Consider the following 25,689-nt stretch of genomic DNA (forward strand, 5'->3'; position numbering starts at 1 on the left):
ACGTGTACTGAATATTTTGTTGCTGCTTTTAGTTGGGAGTGAGCTAATATGGTTTCTTATTAGTACTACTTAAGAAATAACATGGCAGGGAACACCAGATAAGGTGTACCCATGTGGGGAATCGAACCCGGGCCTGTCCCACCGGGCCTACCCCTCCAGTCACGATTTCCATCTTACTCACATTAGAAAAAAGATCTGGGTTAAATAGGGCTTCAGCAACTCATGCTTGTCAAAAGAGGCGACGAATGGGATCGGGTGGTCAGACTCGCTGATTTGTTTAATGCATGTCATCGTACCCCAATTGCGTGGTTCGATGCGCTTGATATGAATCACTGGACTGTCAGATCCAGAGTCGATTAATTACAGGCCCCCGCCCCGTCATGTAGCTGGAATATTGCTGTCTAGGGCGTTAAACAACAAACAAACTCATCGGAAATATCCTAATATATCCTTGGTAAAAGTGACATGTTGACATTGGACGTCACAAGGTTCGGTGACGGTTACCGACTTTTATAGAAGACCTCAGAAAACAACAGAGCCCCACTTGTTCAGTCGATTATGAAAATATGTTTTGTTTGTTATTGCACTCGGCAATATTCCAGCTATATGACTGCAGCCCCTTCATCATCGGGACTGGGCTCTGCGGACCCGTAAAGATCCGGGGTAGAATAGGTAGTCAGCAATCCATGCTTGCCATAAAAGGCGATTAAGAGGCGACTAACTCGATTGAGTGGTCAGGCTCGTTGACTTGGTTGATGCATGTCATCGAATCCCAATTGCGTGGAACGATGCTCATAATGTCAATGGATTGTCCTGACTCAATTACTTACAGACCGTCGTCATATAGCTGGATTATTGCTGAGTGCGGCGATAAACAATAAACAAACAAAACTGGGCTAGACAAACCAGTGATTAATCTTAACTCAATATTATTTTAACCCAATGCATAAACAATGCAGACAACCCGAGGACCTTGATCACATATTTCATCACTGTCCCCTTTATCATGACCATCAAAACACTCTTTTTCAACAAAATACAAAAGTAATCTATCCTCACTCTTCAGTCCATATTACCCAAAGGTAGTATTCGTGACAATCCCAATCTTCATTAAAAGTGCCAGTCTACAGAAAAGATAAACCCAGACAGAACAATATTCCAAATTTACCAAGCTATAGTAAAAAAAACCTTTATCAATTTGGGATGGATATTAAAATTCTCAGCGCCGATCGTTCTCTCCGACATCCGCGTACCAAATTGCCGTTGATCCATGCCCCTAAAACCACCTACTCGATAACTCAGACAAATTATGTACATGTAGGTCAGTCACATAGTTACACCATCACGCTGTAACCACACAACACTATCAGTCTCTTTACTCAGCCACCAGGACAAACTTTTCTTGTGTATTGATATAATTATATTGTCCTCCCTTACTATATATTTATTTGCATGGTAAACTCAGCGCTCACTAATAAACTTTATCTTATTTTCACCCCCTCTATTCTATACTTAGCAATATGTATACTCTTTTACTAGTACAAGCTCTTGTTTACTTTTTGTTTTTATTTTATATTTTCTTATGTTATTATTTTATTTATCGAGCCTTTCTATTTCACTTTCCATAAACAAAACCTGACATACATTTTCATTTGATATATTTATCACCTACAGTTTCTATTTTGGAGGGTCATTAGTCTTATACCCTATTGTTCTTATTTATTATCAAATCAACCCCATGTGACTGGATCAGAAGTGGACGTTAAACCCACAAGTGCCTGATTGATAATACAAATAGTGTCACAGGTCCCCTACTGTATATAGCGCCACTCGTCAACCACGACAGAGAACATTGAACACATGCGTAAGGCCACCTCAACATGCATTGCCGTTACATTTATACTTGGGTAACTACGGTAATGAAGGTGTTGAGTGATACCTATTTGTTCTCGTTTTATCTGCCTGGTTCGTGGAGTACGTGTCACTGCTGGTCGCCAGGGCGCCATCGTCAATTTTGTTCCTAATTAAAGTACTCACGGAAATGAAAAAAAACTGTTTTTTCGATCTCAGATCTTAAATAAATGCAGTTAATATACAAAATATGTAAATATTCAAACAACTAAATTAGTACTAATTGGGCCGTGGCACAAATACAGCGTATCAAATGTTTTATGCCTTTTAACACGTAAAAGTGTTTAAAAATGTGAATAAATGGACTATTGTGAAACAGGGCATAACCAGGTGTAAGTAGATCAAGGTGACCTATGACACCTTGACGACAGGTGAGAACAGGTGCATAATGCCTATTGTCTGTTTCTGCTATGTCATTTTGGACTTAGTTTTATTTTTGAATGTTGAAAGTGCCGACAAATTACCTCCTGTAAAGTACATTTTGTATTGTTCACTGAGATCAAACTAGCAAATCCAGACTAGTACTTTTCGAGTTGTTTTGTCATTTCGTATTTACAGATACGTAACACTTTGTGTCGATTTTTAAATTGAGAAAAACAGGTTTTTTTCATTTCCGTGAGTACTTTAGCAGATTTGGCTCTCACGGGCTGTGACCTCATGTACAGTTGGTATCACTTTAGTCCAACCTCTAACTAATTGCAACCGAAACAATTTCTGATGCAAGTTAATCACAATAGGTATAATTTAAACTTACTGAAAGTCTGGAAAAATCGAATGTGGGAAACACAGTGAATTTTGCGATTAAGTTGTGCAATATAATGTTGAAAACGCATGGCGCCAATGGGTTGCCGTACAGGTAAAGGGCGATAAATAATAATGATGTTAAATGGACGAAGTTCGTTTACCTTTTGATTCAGAACGAATTATTTGTAAAATATTTCAATATGGTAACAGATTCAAAATGTGTGATATTAATTTAAAAATAAATTGAAAACTAAACATAACATAAAACAAACACGTTGATGTGAAAAGATATATCATCATACTATAAGTTGTCATTCGATCTGGAAGGGTATAGGGTGTGATGTACCCGGTGTGTGAGTCTATGAACCCCGTCAGTTTCATCTTATGTGAGTGGGTCAGTGGAGAGTGAGTTAAAATTTAACGTCGCAACGGCATTACTTCAGTCATATAGCGATGGCACCAAGTCGATACATACACAGTTTGTTAATTATTACAAAGTTATATTTAAAAACATTTTATCAAACATATTTGGGAATAACAATATCACGTATACTGTTTGTTTTAAAACACGGGCTATAGGCCACCAGTAACCAAAGTGGGGCCACCTCGCTGGGGATCATGGGGGACTTACAGTACCTCGGCTTCCTGCATGATACCCCAGCAGGATTTACGTCATCACTTTAGCCACTGGAGGTTGTGCACAATGCTATCCGATATTAAAAAATACTCAGCAATGAGTTGGCCTAACTTACCGCTTTGATGATAGTTACAGCGATTATGATAGGATTACGTGTCACACAGGGGGACAATAATTTAACGATACTTTAACCTCCTGGACAAAGCCTTCCATAATTTCAGTTCATAATAGCATCACACCAAATTTAAAAACAAACATTTAATTATTCACACACGTATTGAAAATTTATTATACAGATCAATTTTTTTCAAAAGTTGATAATGAGATGTCCTCTGACACGAGAGAGATCTTTCAGATTTACACTTTGATAATGTGAATCTCTTGCGATTGAACAGTGTACACACAGTCAAGCATTATACGCTTGACAGTGAACCATTCATCACAAGGGATACACTTAGGAGGTTCGTCCACATCTGACTTAAGTAGATATTCGTAGGTAAACCGACTGAGGCCAATATGACATCGTCGTTAAACGACCTCGTCATGTCTTGACTGACAACAAAAGTACATATGACCGATTGGTTTTAATTCGTGAAGTTTATTCCTTCCCACCTCTTTTACATGAGACCCTGAGTCAGTAAGTTAAATACAGCCATACTGTGACCATAATGTCAATGTTATATTAACATTCCGTCGACGAAAGCCAATTAACCGTTAACATATCGCAGAATTACATTTCGCACAACCCTATTTAAGCCAATAACTACAATAGTGCAGGACATCCATGTTCACTGCAACACACAACCTCGGGATTCAGAGAATTTCATTTTTGAATCAAGAGAAGCTAGGCTGGCAACATTAATTCGTGCATCTCTTCTACTTACCATCTGATCCGTTGACAACCCGGATTAGAATGAATCTTCAGCAACCCAGGCCGCCATCATACAGCTGGGACATTGCTGTCTGTGGAGTTAAACACCAAACTCATCGGAAACACCCTGCCCGTCGTCGCACGTACAAAGATAGATGCTGAGCGTGGTCCACGCTCGATTATTTACACACAACCGTGATAGAGCAGAAATATTGACGAATGCTGATTTGAAAACCAAACATTCATAATTTTGTAGGTTTATTCTGTAAGAAGTACACCAATACAGATACCACATTGTAAGTTCAGAGGGTCAACTGTTGATTCTCGTCTAACATTAAAATCCTGTAGGCTTCTTTAGTGATGATTCTGGGCAAGAGCAATCCTATGATATCTGTAGAAAAATGAAGCGTGTGACATGTCTCAAGCCTGGAACTCCTGTGTCCTTGTGCACCCTAGGGATATTACTGAGAGTCTCATGCACAAGTAAGTGTCTGTTAACATTGTTCCATTAATAGTTGAACGAAATAGCTCAGTCGTATAATGCACAAAATTGCGTCTCTTATTATCTCTACAAACAGAGCAAATACCAGTTTCTGACACTAGATGGGTTCAGGTGGATTGGGTTTAACGTCGCGTCCAAGATTAGTGCACTTATATGGCGACGTGCATGCACGTGTGTGTGTGGCTACTTTACTAGTCCAGACTGATGCCGATTTTATAGTGCTAGCCCACTGAGATACATACCGCAGTTTAACATGAATACCCCATTCAGACACAGGAAACCGACAGTCCTTGTTTTAGCCCCTTAATGCCGAGCGCCAGACAGGGTAACAACAACTACGTCTTTTGGTATAACGCGGCCGGGGATCGAATTCCGGACCTTCCGCTCTCCGGGCGGACGCTGTACCACTAAACCACGGAGGCGGTCTGTTCCGACACGAACTTATGAAGCACAACTGAGCATATTATGGTATAAGATGTGACTAAAACATCTCAACAATCAATAACAGTATATGCAGGAACGCGTTTCACCAAGTAGTGAACTTTTCCGTGATTGACAATGACGAAGGTGGCATATTAACATATGGTCTTGTTGCAGAGTTGTTGAGATATACAGTGCAATTTATTGTGAACCCTGAATGAACAGTCAACTGTCTTATATAGACAACATGTCCACCCAGACACTCATCGAATTGACTGTTGACCTATATGAATGTGCATGTCACCGACGCCGCAAGTCACATAGCCTCGGCAACCTTGACCTTCCTTCCAACAGACGTGAACACGTCGACATGTCCTCGTCAGATTTATACAGTAAACATCACTTGAAACTCACGCAATTGCAAGTATTCGAAAAGAATATATATGTCCTCTATCATGTTGGTCATATAAATGGAGAACGTGTTCTTTAACAAAAGGGCCCCCAGCGAGTGTTTAAAGTATAATTCATCGACTCCCTTTGACACTGATTATTTACTGGGTTAGATTAAAAGAAACAGTGGGACTTTTGAGGGTCTTAACATTTCTTAAAACGAATTAGTCGGTTCATTTATCCAAGCAAATGATGAATGTATATTGGAAGGCAGCTTGAACTTTTGTTTTTCGATTTGTAACTGAAAGTTTATAATCAACATTCCTTAAAATTAACTCTAGGTAATAAAATAGTTGTGTTGTGATATGCAGTGTTCATTCAATACTCTAGCTTTATTTATTCAGTCTGTAAATGGTTTAATCTGACGAGACGTTTTTTACATTATGAAGTTCAAAAAGAAATATAACACCGTAAAGTATATGTCCATTCAGAGTAGTGATTCAAGTTAGGCTTTGTGCTATATCGGTAATTAATGCATCTCCGATTTGTGTATATATTGACCATTAGAAACATTTTCGTATGGCTATACTAGTATTTACTCCTGGCATAAGTATCATAGAATCTGGACCCCGCCATCTTTTCTTCGTACACGCTGTAGTAGTCCTCCAACATCTCGTCGTTGAACCAGTTCTTCCAGTCACCAACGATTCCTGGGAAACACAATGTCGGTTATGGTATTCAGTATAGTTATATACATTCTGATAAGTAGTCGTTTGATAAAAGGGGGATATATGAACCAGCATGTAGGCATTGTGCAGCAAATGAATGTTCATGGGATTCAATTAAATGTCCTGTCTCGCAGGAAACCTTATTTGGTTTAGAAGAGCAGCAACTGTTTAAAGTTACCTTTTCTGTACAAATAATTTTCACCATCAAGTTTTAATGCAAAGGGCTCCTTGTCGATTTTCATTCCGGAAAAGTTGCACTTCTCTGCAATGGCTCGGCACAGATCGTCATCTCTGGTCAGCCCAAGGAAGTCGGACAGAGTTTGAACAACACGTACAGGATCCTTAGAAAGCAAAGAATAAACCATACATAGATTTACAAATGTTCAAAAGTATGGCAGATTTCAAGCTCCTATATATATCTCCTTATTGTATCTTGTGCTTCACATATACAAGTTTAGGAGTGCTAGGATCATTTTTAGAATGAGAGGACGACAATCCTAGTGCTGGGATCATTTTTAGGGCCCTTACCTTGATGGCGTCTTCGTATATTTGCAAATGAACTGGAATTTCGGGATGCTGACTAAAATATTTCTCGGCGTCTCTCCAGTGTTCAAATATGCCATTATTGTCGACTGAAACATAACCTGAAACCCTTTCTGAATACAAGGTTTTGTGGAAATAGCAACAACAACTTAGGTAAAAGGAGCGATGGAATTGAGTGTTGGAATTTGCTGCATTTGGATTATTCGTCATAACAAAATTCTCTTAATATATTATATTTCTTATCACAACAAAAACTATTGCTCACTTTTCACATCGACACAATTGTATGCATTATTGAGTATAGTTGTAAGCTGCATTTAGCAATATTCTAACAATGTCAGGACAGGGACACCAGAAATTGGCTTCAAACATTTTATCCAACTGGGGAACTAAACATGTGCCTTCGGCGTTACGAGCGAATGCTTTAACCACCAGGCTGCCCCAAATAAGAATTATCTGTGAGTACTGGTAAAACTAGCAATGTTTTATTGATGATCTGCCTGTATGAAGATTTCCATAAAGACCTGCTTGCTTTTTTAGATATTTGAATGGCAAATGCATTGTATTTATAAACTGAACTTGGAGCATTGTCCTCGTATACATCATTCATACCGATTGGAAGAACTGAGAGAATTGGTACTAAAATAAAGTCTTTGGTTCTCCAGAGTTTGTTGGTATAGGAATAACATGTTAGATGTGCATTGGGAATACTTCGTGAAAAAAGAACATCTTTCATGATTAATTATTTTAACTAGCTACAGTTTGAAGGGTGGAGAAAGTTTCAGACCTGTTCCATCCAAGAAGAGATAAAGATAATCCCCAAGTGACCCCTTATATCTTCCATAGGGCAAGGGTCTGTCATAAAGGAGATTGTACAGAGAGACGATAACATCCTTTGGGTCCCGCAAGGTGTAGATGACTTTGCACTTAAGAGCTGCCACATCATCTGGAGAGTCAGAGAGCTTCATGTGAGAGTTGACGATGCATGGTGATGGCAGCTGGGCTAGTTCGTCATGAGGAGATAATTCCATGAGATCCTTGGCCCTTTGGATGGTTTCAGCTTTACCATTAAGAAGCATGCTTGTCATTTCGAATGTCCAGTTTGTCCCTTCAGAAAGGAAGAATAACATGTTGAATCCTGTTAACAATCATTTTCATGAATAAGCTGAACGTAAATTCTGAATTTTAGATCCCTGATTGGTCCGCTAGCAGCAGTAAATCTATGTTAGACGATATACAAAATAATACTCGGTTATTAAGCAGAGTCGGTGGTACAATTTCAACTATATCATGATCATGTGTTTATGAATCACTATCAAATAGTAATGATTCCAGGTGTTCGCGAAAAGGTGAGCATATCCTTTACCATCGCTGGCACCTGTCACAATAGAGAATTGCATAGGTCATCATTTTTGTCACTGATGCGTCAGATTTGGAAATTTCCTCCATATGTCTACCATAAATTTTTTTTGAAACCTTTACTGAAGCCTTAAATGTTGTAACCTTGATCAAACAACATCTGAGCAAGAGTCGTATGACGCTCTTTGAAATCTTTGTTGAAAGAGCATGCTCGATTGTATCTCAAAAGTTACGAAATGTAAACACCAAAGGCTGGAGCTGATGGAATATTGCTCGACATGAAGGGTAAGTTGACTGTTGGAAAGTTGAAGTCATCCCTCTTATACAGTCTTGTGGAGAGTGTTTTGTCACTCTGAATCTTTATGCATAGTTTTGTTTATGCATAGTTCTGAATATGAAACAGATGAGGCGGTCTCACTGGTCTCCTTTATTTCTAGTTCAGGTGGGAAAATCATTGGAAGGGAATTGGATATGTGATTGAACAATATCAGATCATCGATATACCTGAAGGTTTGCCAATCAAACAGAAATTCCGATTCATATGCATAAAGAAACAGATCCGCAAGAAGGGGAGCACAAATGGTGAACATGGGATGCCTACGCCTTGCCTAAATGTCTTACCCGCAAATTTTAGGTAGATGTTACCAATGAGGACATGCAGCATTTCACATATTGTTTTCCCAGTAAACGTCAGATTGCACTTGTTTTCTCCTTTCACAAATTGTCCTGAACCTCTGAATATAGATACGTTACTGTATCTGTGTACACCACGTTTTGTATCAAAAGACCCATGAATCAAGGAATTAGGTTTTTCCTTAAGTTTATCATGTGGGAGAGTGGTGTACAAAGTTGAAAAATCAAATGATTTGACAGAATGGAACTTCGTTCTTTTCTGAGATTGCACAAAGTCAAGCAAAGCCTTTGAGGTTTTGAGAATCGCAAAAAGAAATTATTTTGGAAGCACTTCTTTCACAAATCTGCCCGGTGGGCAGTGTCAAAGTTCGTAGTATCTTAGTTCATAAACGTTAAACGTATTACTGATAAAGAGGTAGTGGGATATGTGCTGACGTGTTAATTTAGTGTGGATAGATCTGCAGCAAGATTTCTGAAGATGGAGTATCCCCATTTACTTTTTTCATGGAAAGACAAATTTTACTTACAGATATGCTTTTTAATCAAAGTAAATTTCATCAAAGTTCTGGTGAAATCATTCCAGAATTTCCATTGAAGGCATTCAGAGGAATTTACAAAATATTCATTCACACTGTTCTTTAACACGATGTGCGATGTTTTCCCATAGTATAATCAGATCACAAGATAGTCTGTTCGAGACGTGATTGTTTACCTGACGCCGATGCGGCGTTAGGCAAACGTCAAACTAGAATGAACGGTGGGTGCTACCGGAACAGTGCCTTTCAGTGATCAAATCATTAATGTTTCAGTACTATTTTGCCTTTTACACCCAATGGAAACAGTTTCGGAGGATAATCGAGGTTATTTTCTGGTGATGACGTTTAGAATTTACCTGTTCGAGGATATCCACTGAAGTATATGTCATCTGACCTCATTTTGAAACCTTTGATTTTTTTAAGTATAGCGACGTTATACAAAGGTATATAGTGTACTCCTTGGAATAGTTGAAACTTTAAGGTGCGGCCACTTCGATCTGTTACTGTAACGATGTGCTGTCCACTGGAATCCGAGTCAAGCTTCTTCCCATCGACCTAAGAAACAGTTGTTTGTTAGTTTATATATATTTGTTCAGATTACACAATGTTTTCATTATAAGGAGTGATCACTGATTATTCAACGACAATAGAAGAGAGCTCCGGTTTTGAGCAACAGGTCACTTCATCAGAATCATGTATCATGACTCGATTTTAATTGACCAAATGAGGTGACTGCTGACATCACCAATATCTATCTATATTCATGTTTGATCTATAATGCAGTACAACCTAGTCCTGTAACTACCCATAAATAAACACACTTCGGTTTTATGACATCATTATCGATGTGCACAATGCAAGAAAAACTTCAAAAATGAAAGCCTCACGCCTGGAGTTACCTTTATCATGAAGTAAAACTCAAAGCCTTCCCTGATGAATCAAACCACGTCCGATTAAGAAAAGGCATGTCATGTCTAATGCAAGACAACAGCAGTAAAACAAAAAAAGTATCCAAGGAGGGAATCGAATTGCCCCCATGTCTCAATGATTTTCTTACTATCTGAAATCACTAGTTGAGACAGATAAAGGTATTTACGATTTAAATTTGTTTGCCTAACTCTATCTGCCCAACACAATAACATGTACAGGTCCTGGATAATGTCCGAGATGCGTTATCAGTTTGAAAGTCAGCAGGTTTGAGATATTGGAACATGGTCCGTTAGTTTGTAATATTCCCATATTTCACAATTTTCTATACTTAAGATGTCGCATGTACCGCGATAAAATATTGGTTTAACTTTCTCTATGGTCCATTTGCTAACAATTATATGGAATTTAGGTCGTATATTATTAAGATCTCATCAACGTCTACTTTGATCCCTCATGTTCATATATCAGTAAAATGTTCCCTGAAAGCCTCTAAAAGAGTTTGGAGACACGTTACGCTCCGCATGTTTGTTCGGCTGACAGTATTATTTTAATGCTTTTAACATGCATTATCATGCATTTATCATAATCATAATGGAGATGTGCGATTATAGCAATAATTATTGTTTTGAAAGCCTCTTGTTTTTTAGATGATTGTGAATCTCATAAAACATGAACTTCGAATCAAAATATCATTTTGTACATCCCTGCGGCCATAGGCATCACCACAATAATAACCTCTACGGTAATACGGTCGTAGCAAAGAAAACCCTGCCTCTATGCTATCCACCGTAGGCTAGCCGAATCACAAAATAACATTCATGACTGTATCTGTGTCATCAGCCAGCTGAAAAAGACCTATTCCTGAAAATTATTGTAAGACGAAATTCTTTTCGGTGTGTTAACTTACACTGAAGGTCCCCTGTTGACTGTTCGCTTCATCCATGTTGATGTGTTTACTGTCATACACGGAGGGTTCACACTCGCCTGACACTATCTTCACCACACGATAACGATATGGCCAAAGGTATCTTGGCAATCCCAATCTTCATTAAAAGTGCCAGCCTACAGCGCAGATTTTAGAGATCAGCGCAGATCACATTCCAAATTTACCTACGGTCGGTATCAAAATTCTCAGCGACAATCGTCCACTCCCCACTTCATGTAGGTCGCCGTCAAATCGAGAACTCAGCCAAATTAACTACATGTAGGTCACCTAGCTTCACCACCATGCCATTACCACACTGCACTATCAGCTTCTTTACTCAACCACCCAGCCAAGTAATAATATTGTGTTCGCTTTTTATATATTAATCTGTCTGTTATATTCATATTAGCTTAACTAATAAACTTTATCTTATATTCATTCCCTATCCTATTAGTAGTATTTATGCTTTTTTCAATTAGTATTGGGTCTTACTTTTTGTTTATATTTTTTATTGTTATTTTATTATTAATGTATTTATGGATAAGCATCAGTTCATTTCAACTCACCGATACTTATTCGAGGTATGCAAGTTGCCTACGATGTGTTTCGACTGATTGTTTAAGCGGGGAAAATCAATTGCTTGCTCTTTAACCAATCAGAAGCTTCTATTCTAATGTAGGGGCGGTCGGGTAGCCTAGTGGTTAAAGCGTTAGCTCGTCACGCCGAAGACCCGGGTTCGATTCCCGACATGGGTACAATGTGTGAAGCCCATTTCTGGTGTCCCCCGCCGTGATATTGCTGGAATATTGCTAAAAGCGGCGAAAAACCTCACTCACTCACTCACTATTCTAATGTAAGGTGAGATAACGAACGTTGTCGCAGTTAAAGCCAGGTAATGAATTTACTCGGAAAATGAAATCTCATTGCAAGGTGGGGGAAATATTTGTAGCATTCCACACACATGTTAAAGATAAATTCATAAGGTATTGATGTAGAGGGTTCTCGCTATTATCGTATGATAAGACAGTAAATTATTATAAGATGTCTTTAAGCCATGTCGGCAATGCGAAGTTTGGGTTTTCGTTCAGTTACATTACAGTCGGTATTTTTTATATGTGTAGACTGATAGACGACTGTGATTTCCGCCACTGTGAGTTTGTCCTGGGGACAGGTGCGCGTGTATATCCCACATAAAGCAAGTCTGTCCGACAGGCAGATTCTATCATGAATATGAGTAGTACTGGACTAGATATAGAGGGCGACCAACACATCCAATCAACCAAGTCAGCCATAATAGTCAGTTGCACATGGGGGATTGCCTAAATTATCGCGCGGGGCCCGGCAAGCAGGCTCCACTACAAGAGATTGCAGAATTTATAACGAAACGTGCGTATCTCGACACATATGTTCCCGTATATGTAGATACACAATATATCTTCTACTTGATCTTAGATACATCATTTTGGCATTTACAATATATATTGTTTCAACGTACATTAATGGTTTACTTGTCATATCTGTAAAAGTATTTGCCAATTGTGTTGAGCCTATAAGCATAAATTGTAATTTGTGGTGACATGTAAATATAAACGTCTCATTTAAAACATGAAGTAAGTATGATAGTAAATAATAATATTCTAAGCGCATTAAATACAATGATGCCAAGATACATATGTAACCCTAAAGCCATTGTTCCACATTCATAGCCAGGAGAAAAGCTGATTAAACTAAGGGAGGAAGCCTGCCCTTACATACATGTATACACATGTACAGTAAACTACGGTTATAACGAACACGCTTATAACGAACTGACGGATATAACGAACTTACTTTTTGGTCCCGACTATTTGCTGTAGTTATGCTGTATATATGCTTATATCGAACTACGGTTATAACGAACTAAAATTAGTAGTCCCTTTGAGTTCGTTATAACCGTACTTTACTGTATGTAGAGACATCATCCGAATATGACTATATATGTAAATGTAAGGATACTGTACCTATCGTCACGAATTATTAAAACATAAATGCACGGAGACGAAGGCTATAGATACAATACCATATTCGATTTGTTAGATGATAAAGTACATTATTTGATAATATTTGATAATAAATTAAGTTATTGAAATCTAAAAGACGATTTGCGATATCAATAAACATTTCATGATAAAATAAAATAAAATTTGTGACATAAATTCATTCTTTGGTATCCGTTAATGAATTATTGATATCAAACAAGGAATGAATAGTAAAAAGGCGCCCTGTATAGTGTCCTTTGTGGACTCTATTAAGTAACGCGATTGCATCACGGTAAAAGTGTTAATTGCAAGTCTTTTTTCTACGCCATCATTTCTTTCATCTTATGAAAAACTGTTTAAAAAATGGCAACTTATAATTAACCGATGTAATAATACGTACTGATTGAGGAATGACACATCATCGTAAGATATATGTACTCCATATACATGCAGCACAACGGTACTTTGATTCAAAAGCACAGAAAATCGGTTCTCCGAATTACCGTGTAACGGTTCACCTCTTGTTTTTAGACGTTTCATTCAGACAAATAAGTCAGGTGTGGCTGTTATCACAATCTCATCGGTTATAAAGATTCGAAACATGCCGACTGACACTCTTGATTGGTCAGTGATTAGAAAACAGATCAATATACACGCTTCCTATTCAGTATGTACATATGATTACATGGCTGTGTGTCTGCATGGTATGCATGGCTGTATGTATGATTACATGTATGTATGTAAAGTACAATTATGTGTGTGTATTTATGTGTGTGCGTGCGTGTGTGTAAATGTACATGTAATTGTATGTAAGCCTAGATTACAAAATAAATGCTTCAGTCGTTTGAAGCCAGAAGGCAGAGGTCTTCCCGGGAAAACAGCCTACTATCGCAGTTGGTCACGAGAGCTGAAACTTCTCTCGCGGAATAAATTTTAAATAAGGCGAGTCCGACCGAGTAGGCTTGGGGATTATCGGCTGTTGTGTGAAAACAATGCTTCAGAAAGATCGACGTCCTGTCCCAGTGAACAAACCTACAGATTACAAATCGAACGCCAAAAGTGCCTGTCGGGTTTCTTAATACTTTTTTACTTTTGCAGGAGAATATGTTTCTTGTACAAGTGCTATAAAACATGTTAACGTACAAAAATATGAATGGTGAAACTAGGCTTCACTTCAGTTTTCCTTTAGTAAGTAGGCACCTCATACTGAATTGTATGGATTATATGAAAATCTCACTAAGTATATGTTTTACAAGCATGAAAGATGGGATTAAGGGAGAAAGGAAATATTTTCCTGAACGTTTCCAATAACTAGTGGAGGAAATTGGAAATGGCCGAAACTGTAGATAGCATCAAATCCGTGATAGACCTCACACATGGTTCCCACTGCCACTGGAAAAACTGGAAATGTGTTGGAAAAAATTCCAGTCAGGGAAATATCAGGGAATTCATTAAAAACTTCAAAAATCAGGGATTTATCAGGGGTTTTGGCTCTTGGGACTCGTACTCCCTACTATTTACTGGTCATCGCAGCCACTCAAATTTATACAATGGAGTTTATTCGTTTGAAAAAGAGGTATTTGTCAAATTATACTACATCAAGGTCTTTATGTGGCTGATAGGAATTAGCGCCCCTTACCTCCAGAGCTAACTAAATTCTAAATTTCAAATATTTTGAGTAAAATATTACATTGCCTTGGCATTAGTTTACAATATGAATTTCAGAAATCAATTTGAATGTAAAATGTCAAATCTCATAAAGTTCTCCTGTTCAAGAACAAACAAAGTATTGCTATTTGGATTCTATAAAGCTCTTTGTTAATGAAAAGTGTATCAGTATTAGATAAATAATTGGAAAAACTTAAGGTGACTTCAGTTGTGGTTATAATTATCTATTCCCTTGTGACCCGTGAAGATTCCGGGGACGAATAGGTCTTCAGCAACCCATGCTTGCCATAAAAGGCGACTAACGGGATCGGGTGGTCAGGCTCGCTGACTTGGTTGATGCATGTCATCGTATCCCAATTGCGCGGATCGATGCTCATGATGTCAATCACTGGATTGTCTGGTCCAGACTGGATTATTTACAGACCGCCCTCATATAGCTGTAATAATGCTGAGTGCGGCGTTAAAACCTTAATCACATCAGAGGCTGAATAAGCCGGAATGCCGTCAGAATGAAAATTCTTAGTTTATTCCTGGATATTCAAAGTGCATTCTATAACTTCTGACTGCATTCTGAGTGCATTCAAAATATTCAGGCCCATTCTTGTGTTCGGCCTGAATGTTTTGCTTATGCTCAAAACATTCGAGGTGCAATCGAAGTTGAGAAATATCAACAACATTCTAAGTGTATTCTAACTGCACTCTGACTGCATTCTAAATATTCTTACGACAATCCAACAGCATTCGAAACATTCTGATCGCATTCGAGGGAGAATCGAAACGCCAAGCCACTTCAAATCCACCCAGAATGTCCCGAATGCGCCTCAAATGAGCCGGAATGAACCTCAAATGCATCTCGATTACTGACGGAATCTATTTCGATATTAAAAGAATTCAGCTGGAATGCCGTCAGAATCTTTCGATTGCCTCTCGAATGCGGTTCAAATGCAGTCGGAACGTCCCGGTTGACCCTCAAATGAGTCTGGACGTAATTCAAACACTGCCGTATTGTACATTCAATGATGTCCTGCGCAGTCCTTGGTTGCATGGTGGTGAGGAGGACTTCCCATCTCTGGGCCAGGATTCTCCACAAGGGCCATGGGGACCACAGAAAAGAAGCCCTTGTAGTTTTGGTACAAGGAGTCGCTCTTGCTAGGTTTCCTGATGGCCACATGCTTGTCATCTAGAGCTCCCACAGCATGAGGAAATATTCCACCTGTTTCTGAAGACCTCCCCAATAGGTGTCCATTCGTCTGGAGTGGTGGGGCAGGTGGTGACCCCATCCTTGTATTCCTCCACAATGACTTGGTCAACTTCAGGGATGATGAGGCTGATGGTGTTGCTTGCCACACGGAAGTTGTACATTAGGCAAGGAACACCATCAGCCACTAGGAAGCTGCACATGAGGACCCGTGAAGATTCCGGGGTAGAATAGGTCTTCAGCAACCCATGCTTGCCGTAAAAGGCGACAAACGGGATCTGTTGGTCCGGCTCGCTGACTTGGTTGATGCATGTCATTGATCCCAATTGCGTGGATCGATGCTCATGATATTAATCACTGGATTGCCTGGTCCAGACTCGATTATTAACAGACCGCCGTCAAATAGCTGGAATATTGCTGAGTGCGGCGTTAAACAACAAAGAAACAAACAACAAACTGTACATGAGGCTGATGTACTTGTCACCTGAAGCCAGTAACCTCACACTGATGGCCAGCTTCAAGCCTGGGGATAGCACTGTCTTGGTATCCTGCTTCTCTATCCCTTGCACCAACGTATCAAACATGGCACGCTCAATCCTGAGGTAGTTGAAGAAGGACTGTGGGTCTTCTAATCAGACCTATGTATAGTAAGGTCTATACAGCCTCCTCCTCTCCTCTGCCAGCCACGGTCGGGTCTGATATCTTCTTGGCCTTCTCCTCCTGGCTTCCTGCACATCTCTTTCAAGCAGGTCTTGCTGGAGGACTGCAATCTGGAGCACAGCAACTAGGTCCAGGGGGTCCATACTCTATGATAGCTGGGCTGAGACTGATGGAAATGTTAGATTCGGCCGCATTTTATACCCTATCGGGGACCATTCTGCCAGCATTCTTGATACACCAGAGACATTCATGTTACATTCTAAGTAAATTCGAAGAACATTCTAAGTATTCGAGCTGCATTCTGTTTGAATTCTTGGATGTTCGAACCATATTCGGCGGCCATTCCGGGAGCATTCTGACTGCATTCGAGGTGATTTCTTACAGCATTCGAGGTGATTTCTTACAGCATTCGAGGTACCTTCCAACCAGACTTCGGGTGGTATTGAGGCAGTAATTGCACCGCACTCGTATGGCATTCGAAGTGCATTCTAAATACTCTGCCTGCATTCTAACAGCATTCTAAATATTCCTACTGTGCTTGAACTACATTCGAGCTGCATTCCAGAGGTGATACACCAGAAATGTGCAAGAATCATTTGATGCGGGCTCGAATTGCATTCTAAGTATTCAAATGGAATTCTTATAAAGCTTGGTCAATTGGTCTCCGATAAGTGTGTACAATGACCATTCCAACAGAAACATTTACGTGTGGACATACTAGTATTAACTCCTGGCATAAGTCTCATAGAATCTGGACCCCGCCATCTTTTCTTCGTAGACTCTGTAGTAGTCCTCCAACATCTGGTCGTTGAACCAGTTCTTCCAGTCACCAACGATTCCTGAGAAACACAATGTCGGTTATGTTCTTCAGTATAGTTACATACATTCTGATAAGAAGTCGTTTCATACAAGGGGGATATACGAACACGCATGCAGTCATTTTACCTTGAAGGACCTTCTTCATTCAGTTCTTATTTAAAATATCCTCTTTAACTGTTACGTTCAGCAAATGAGTGTTGAAGGGATTTAAATCAATCGCACAGGAAAAGTTATTTTCGTAAGGCAGCAACTGTTCACGAAATTACCTTTTCTGTACAAACAGCTTTCACCATCTATTTTTACTGTGAAAGGCTCCTTGTCGATTTTCATTCCGGAAAAGTTGCACTTCTCTGCAATGGCTCGGCACAGATCGTCATCTCTAGGAAGCCCAAGGAAGTCGGACAGAGTTTGAACAGCACGTACAGGATCCTAAGAAAACAAAGAATAAACCATACATAGATTCACAAATGTGCAAATGTCTGTCAGATTTCAAGCATCTTCATATATGTCCTTATTGTATCCTGTGCTTCACATGTTGATAATCACGTTACTAGTTCGCTAATGAGGGCAACAGTAAAATGGTATTCCTTACATGTATGTATGGAAAATACAATAGCATGGAACAAATGAAAATGTATATAATTTCATTCCCAGTCATATTTCACACAGCAATCTTAGCGCATTGTTAAAGTATGGAAGTTACGACAATCGCAGTGCTCGGATCATTTTTGGAACGAAGCCCCGAACCTTGATGGCGTCTTCGTAACTTTGCAAGTGAACTGGAATTTCGGGATGCTGACTAAAATATTTCTCGGCGTCTCTCCAGTGTTCAAATATGCCATTAACTTCCACTGAAACAGAATCCAAAACCCTTTCTAAACACAAGGTTAATGGAAATAGCAACAACAACTAAGATAATAAGAGTGAGATAATTGAGTGTTTGTATTTGCTACATATATAATATTGCCTTGGAATATTTGTCATAACAAAAAAATTCAATTAATATATGTGTTTTTGTTGTCAAAACTAAAACTGTTTCTCGCGTGTATGCATTATTGTTTAAGCCGCATTTAGCAATCTTCTAACAATATCAGGTTGGGGACACCAAGATTAGGCTTCAAACATTTTATCCAACAAGGGACCTAAATCACTAAATGTGGATGTGTAGTTTTGTTGTCAACATATACGAAATGTATATTGTTTGCTATGAACAGGGAGAACTGGTACTAACACACATCTTTCATGATGAATTAATTAATTTTTTAACTAGCTACAGTTTGAAGGGTGGAGAAAGTTTAAGACCTGTTCCATCCAAGAAGAGGTGAAGATAATCCTCAAGTGACCCCTGATATCTACCATAGGACCAGGGCCTGTCATAAAGGAGATTGTACAGAGAGACGATAACATCCTTTGGGTCTCGCAAGGTGTAGATTACTTTGCACTTAAGAGCTGCCACATCATCTGGAGAGTCGCACAGCTTCATATGAGAGTTGACGATGCGTGGTGATGGCAGCTGGGCTAGTTTGTCAGGCTGAGATAACTCCATGAGATCCTTGGCTCTTTGGATGGTTTCAGCTTTACCATTAAGAAGCATGCTTGTCATTTCGAATGTCCAGTTTGTCCCTTCCGAAAGGAAGAATAACATGTCAAATTCTGTTAAAATCCTTGCATGAATGATTGAATGTTACTTATGTCATGAAATTGTAGACTCCTGATTTTGAAGAACTTATTTCACATATCCACCCGGTGGGCAATATCAAATTGATGTTGGTTCATATATCTTATGCGTAAAACTTTTTCCGTTCGGTTTCGAATTAAAGCTACAGGTACCGCTTCTACGTTTGAAACCTCAAAACTTAAAACACAGTTGGTTTATTGCCTAAATGATTAAGCACTTTAAGATAAATTAACTGATTCGGACGTAGTGTAGTATGTGCTGACGTGTTTATTGAGAGTGGATAGATATGCAGCAAGATTTCTGTAGATGGAGTATCCCTATTTACTTAAGAGTATGTTCATATTGTCTAACTTTCATGGAAAGACACATTTTACTTACAGATAAGGTTTCTAATCAAGATAAATACCATCAAAGTTCTGGTCAAGTCATTCCAAAACTTTCATGTGTAGCACTCAAATGAATTTACAAAATATGACACGTTGGTCATTAACGCTACATGTATGTGCGATGCTTTCCTATCCAACGATGACAGAGATCACCAGAAAGTTTAATCATTGTTTACCTGCCGCCGTCGTATTGCAGGATGAACTGCTGGATGCAGCGTTAGGCACGAGTCAAACTCCTACTTTTATGGAATGAATGGTGGTCGCTACCAGTGCTCTTCCGATGACCACCTGGTTTCAGAGGTTATTTTCTGGTGATGACGTTTAGATTTTACCTGTTCGAGGATATCCGCTGAAGTATATGTCATCTGGTCTCATTTTGAGACCTTTGATTTGTTGAAGTATAGCGACTTTAAACAAAGGTATATAATGTACTCCTTGGAATAGTTGAAACTTTAAGGTGTGGCCACTTCGATCTGTTACTGTAACGATGTCCTGTCCACTGGAATCCGAGTCAAGCTTCTTCCCATCGACCTAAGTAACAGTTGTAGGATGGTTAATACATATTTGTTAAGGTTACAAAATGTTTCCATAATGAGCAGTGATTAATGATTATTCAACATTAATGAAAGAGAGGTACATTTTTTACCAATAGGCCACTTCACCAGAAACATGTATCATGAATCGGTTTTAATTTACCAAAATGTTTCCAGTATAAGCAGTGATAAAATGATTATTCAACTTTAATGGAAGATAGGTACATTTTTTTACCAAATAGGCCACTTCACCAGAAACATGTATCATGACTCGGTTTTAATTTACCAAATGCAGTGACTACCCTCAAATAAGCACATTACAGTTTTATGACATCATTCTCGATGTGTACAATGCAAGACAACTTGAAAAATGAAAGCCTCACGCCTGGAGTTTCCTCAATCATGAAGTGAAAGTCAAAGCACTTCTTGGTGAATAAAATCATGTCCGAAAAAGACAAGCAAGACAACTTTAAAACAAAAAGTAGGAAATATAAAATTATATGCTTATGACAGTAACAATGTGTTGTCCACTGAAAAAGTGTGATCTATTGACAGATAGGACACAGGTGCCAGTTTATATGCTAGCTCATATGCAAGTTCAATATTAGGAATCTTCAAACATTATAAAATAGGTGTCAAAAGGAATACCAATGTAAACATTAAAGTAAGGATTATTGTTTTTAAAGTCACTTGTTTTTAGATGGAGAGTTTCAGAAAAAATGAAATGGGAAGCAAATTATTAATTTGTCAAGCATTCATAGATCCATGTAGTCAGAGGCTTCTCCACTCTGTTACTTTACACGGTCGTAGCAATGACAAGAAACCATAGATGCAGAGCATCAAACTTCCCTGCCATATGTGATGACCCAGAAAAATGCATAATGATCCTGTTACCGAGGTTAGGAATTAAAATGTAACGCATGACAAATTAAACGGGAGAAATTGAAGCTTGAATATACTGCACTGTGTTCTTTTGACATGTTTAATTACAGATTCTAAAACCTTTGTCTGTGTGGAAAAATGTGCAAAGCTGACTAGAATTCTAGCAAATGAGCAAAATTAAGTCGTGATTTAAGTTAGTAAAATGAATATCATCAGCGGTCAAGAAACCAACACATGCTCTGTTGAGCAATTAGGCATATTTCTTGGGACAGTATCCACTAGATTGAATAATCAAAACAAAGCTATTAAGAATAAGGAGTATTCACAAGAAACCTGAAACAACAATGGCATTTGAGCCACCAAAAACATGTTTAACACCAGTAACGCCAATCAATCTGCGATTTATCACTGTACACACTTGATCACCTACCATACTTATTTCATCAATAAGTATGGTATGCACACGGTGAACGTTTCTTTGAAGCTGTATGGGAGAGAAGCTTGAAAGTGACTGGTACTCTCTTATAGGTATTCAGCAACCCATACTTGCCGTAAAAGGTGACTATGCTTGTCGTTCGAGGCGTCTAACGGGATCGGGTGGTCAGGCTTGCTGACTTGGTTGATGCATGTCATCGGCCCCAATTGCGTGGATCGATGCTCATATAAATCACTGGATTGTCTGGTCCAGACGCGATTATTTACATACAGCCGTCATATAGATCGAATATTACTGAGTGCGGCGTTAAACAACAATCCAACCAACTTTATTTTTACACATGTATTTTACCACACAAGACTGTGACGGGTCGAACCATGATGTTGTTTGTTGGTTAACGCCGCACTCAGCAATATTCCAGGGGTATGTAAATAATCGAGTCTAAAACAGACGATCCAGTGACTTGTATCATGGACATCGATCTACGCAATTGGGAAACGCAATGACAAGCATCAACCAAGTCAGTAAGCCTGACCACGCCGATCCCGTTAGTCGCCCCTTACCACACGCATAGATTGCTGAAGACCCATTCTAATTCGAATCTTCACGGGTGACCACGATGCAACATAGAAATTCATGCATAGTACCAAATAGAAGTCAGAACGCTTGTCCATTCGGATCAGTCTATATTTGAGCGCCTGTGACTGAGCCATAAAACTTGCATAAACAGCACTTGGTTTAAAATACTACATTCTTGATGCAAATTCGCTGACAAATAACTAATCATTTTACTTCAACTTTGTTAGCTATTAACGTGGATGTTTTACATGGATGTGCGTAAAATTAGTCCTTGAGTAAACAAGTAGAGATTGCTGCAGAGCATCAATTGTTCCCCGCAATATAATGTTATGTGCAGAGGAAGGACGTGTAAGCTATGGGAGGAGAGAATTAGTGTAAAGTACAAATTGGTTGTTATTAATGTAGTTATCTTTGGAATGCACAATAAAAGAAACAGTGTCTTTAAATGATCAGCAAAAGGAAAACCCAGGCAAGAAAACTGGGCATGTCAGGCAGTACTTGATATATACCCACTATTAGTACCAATAAAAAAAATAAGTCCTATATATATAACACAACAAATGTCATTCTTAAACATGCTTTTGCAGCAAATATCAATATTTCTGGTCAAAATGGTTTTCGGGTTTAATAAAACAAACTTTTTAAATAGTAAACAAAAAAAGGTGTAATGAATCCACTGTAAATAAACTTCAGTTCAAATGTAAAAATTCGCGCATTCATCAAGGGGTTCCCAAGTTAAGAACACACAGTTTGGTCAAGTCATCTATAAATATTGAGACTTATCTTACATTGTCTAAAAACGAAGGTCATAGGTCACTTTTCTCAAAACTTCGTTTACGTAATCACAAAACTAAAATTAATACGCTTGTTTTGAAATAAAATGGTTATAATGTACCTCCTTTGTAAGTTGAATGTACCCGTGTTTTTTAGTTGTCGTTTATTGTGCATGTATTTTGAAGTTTGTGATAGTGTAATATTGCCACTGTTTCTTCATGGAATGTTCCGCAATATATATCTCATCTAAAACATCTTTGTTGTATGATAGTTTCTTATACATTTGTGTACGGGGACACGGGTGGCCCAGTCGTCTAAGGCGCCGCGATTCGCTGTGCAGAGTTGCGTCCCTTGGGCACGCCAGAAACCTATGATTGTGGGTTCGAATCCTGGTTCGCCCCGATTATGTTTCCAGGTTTGTCAGCACCATACCCGTGCTCGTGGGTTTCACTGAAGTGGTAAACATCTGAGACCTGCATCACTTCAGGCATTCCTCCCACATTAAGTTGACACGCCGTGATACTAGAATACTGTTAAAAGTGGCGTTAAACCCAACTCACTCACTCACTTCGGGGTTTCCTCCCACATCAAGCTGACACGGAATACTATTCAACGGCATAAAACCCAACTCCCCCAATCACTCTTGTGTACGGTTCCATTTGGTGAACTGGGTTACTAGTAAGAAAGTTACTATGTTCAACCCAAACATCGTGAAGATATCATGCAACCGTATTATCTTTAAGGGAAATAATTGCAAACTACAGACCAACCTGTTGATTACTATGTATCCAGAAGCAAAGAACATATACGGGTGTATAATCTCTGCCGTAAGTTAAAAAATAACTGTCAAGGCAATAAACCACACAGAACCGTAAACTGCCGCATGAAACGGTATGAATCATACATTACATGCAGTGAAGTATTTGAAACAATACTGTGCTCAACTATGCCCAGCAAGCGTCATACATGTGATTATGAAGACAACTAATTACAAATTTCTCATATCAAACCCGTTGTTTTACATGTGTTGTTTATTGAACAAAGTCATACTTTATAAAAGCCTGGTATTTAATCGTGTTGAACAATATGTTGCAACAGCAATGTAAAGTTGAAACATTGAGTGCGCGTGACAGGTTTGACCTAAATTCCTCCCTTGAACCTTTCTCGATGGCTACCTGAATAACATACGATACACTGCAAAGGTAGTGCGCTATAGAGCTGTTCGGGTAAGGGAGATAATCACTCACTCTCAGGGATACAGCTTGAATAAGATACGATGTACAGCATTGTAAGGTCAGTGCATGATAAAGCTCTAAACTACGCCTAATAGCTAAAGGAGATAATCGCTCAATGCGCAATAGTTTATTCTTACAAAATATAGACCGGTTAACTTTAGCGAAATGAGATATATATTTCCCCTAAACATTTTTAGCTCTTTTGAAAACAAAATGAACAAATTTCATGGGTTACCTGCATTACGAAACGTGACTAAGTCTCAGAAGAGCAAGACGATTTTGAAGTATCTCTTAATGTTGGAAAAGAATAGCATCTACATTCCACGCACATGACTTGTATGTTTCGTTTCGGTAAATGCGTGGCTTGAAATTTCAAATAAACCAACATGTCGACATACATGCTACAAAATTAACCGTTCCCGGTATACTTCCCCGCCTTTAGGGCGGGGAAGAATAAACAACATAAGATAACTACATGAAGGGTTAAATAATAGCAGTTAATTATCAGAAACAGTAAGATGCAGCAATTAGCTTCATAAACATGATTTTGAAGTATATCTTAATTCTGTAATAAATTAGCATTTTCATTTCAAGATGATCTGTACGTTTCGTCTCTGTAACAACGTGAGTTTAACTTTCAAATAAACTTCAATGGTGACAAACATGCTATAAGATGAGAGTAACCAAACATTCATAAATCAATCTTGACAGAAGCGTCTCCACCTTGCCACTTAAGATTACCGGGCCTTTATGCCATGTACCTTTAGACTAGAGACGGCATTCATGTCTACTTGCGTCAGGTCAATAAGATCCTTTTTTTAGCAACATTATAGTGAGACGAAAGCGTTTCATTGTATTAACTTACAGTCACTACCCCGAGTTCGCTGTTCGCTTCATCCATGTTGATGTATGTACTGCGATGCACGCCCATGTACGATCGTCACAGCCCTGACCCTGTCTTGACTTCACGATTACCACATTATTGCGAAAGGTTGAAGGGTTTTAGAGTTACCGTATACTTCCTGATAAAGTGATACTTCTCATTTTCCCTATGCATAAGGTTCAGACGTTTGAAATTGACAATATTTAACATGACGAATCACATTTCCTGATTATTTCGTTGCTGCTTTGTGTTATGTTTATATTCAATGAGTATCACAAGTTACAGTGATGACATGTACACCAGGTCTATCAGGTGAGTTGGTCCTTCCAGATGCAAGCGGGCATTCGTAAAGTATTGAATGTTTGCTTCAAAGAATTGTGACACAAAAACAAAATATGAACAAAATAATGAATACGAAGTGACTATCAATAGCGCAACATCGACATTTGAATTATACATCTTCGTTGGAGCCCGAAGTGTATCAAAAACTATTTTAGGCACATTTCACCTTCAGTCCAATGTCCAAGGACAAATGAGAAAAGAAATACACTACTCGGAGGGCAATGTGATGTACAATGAGTATACATGGATCCATGAACGAGAACCGCTATTATGTGTTGCGGAATTACCTATTTACGCATCAGTGACCAAAATGACGTACGGTGTAATTCCCGTATTTCCTTGTACCGTGTATTTGTACTCGTATCTTGTCAGGTGAAGAAGTGGCCTGCGTGTGTTTGTGACGGGTGATTCTTGAACACATGCGTATGACATGGTAGAAATTGTTCAATGGACTCTGCTTTTAGTAGAT

At 38.8% G+C, this 25,689-nt stretch overlaps 1 protein-coding gene across 2 annotated transcripts; it reads right to left on the reverse strand.

Annotated features, from left to right (window-relative positions):
* Positions 1–4,972: 4,972 nt before the first annotated feature.
* On the reverse strand, positions 4,973–24,983 carry LOC124150746 (sulfotransferase 1B1-like). Of its 2 annotated transcripts, none has more exons than XM_048386231.1 (6): positions 24,861–24,977; positions 19,889–20,087; positions 18,795–19,115; positions 6,732–6,847; positions 6,382–6,544; positions 4,973–6,185 (listed from the first exon to the last, which is right to left on the reverse strand). In XM_048386231.1, the coding sequence occupies exons 1-6, from the start codon at positions 24,924–24,926 to the stop codon at positions 6,064–6,066; spliced, it is 987 nt and encodes a 328-aa protein (XP_048242188.1). In that variant the 5' UTR covers positions 24,927–24,977; the 3' UTR covers positions 4,973–6,063. The 2 variants fall into 2 exon arrangements, with proteins under 2 accessions (XP_048242188.1, XP_048242189.1); XM_048386232.1 differs by lacking the exons at positions 4,973–6,185; positions 6,382–6,544; positions 6,732–6,847 and adding exons at positions 16,367–17,512; positions 17,759–17,921; positions 18,240–18,343 and having other exon boundaries at positions 24,861–24,983.
* Positions 24,984–25,689: the final 706 nt, after the last annotated feature.

This window comes from Haliotis rufescens, unplaced genomic scaffold, assembly GCF_023055435.1.
Source record: "Haliotis rufescens isolate VD_foot unplaced genomic scaffold, xgHalRufe1.0.p SCAF_6, whole genome shotgun sequence".
Taxonomy (NCBI): domain Eukaryota; kingdom Metazoa; phylum Mollusca; class Gastropoda; order Lepetellida; family Haliotidae; genus Haliotis; species Haliotis rufescens.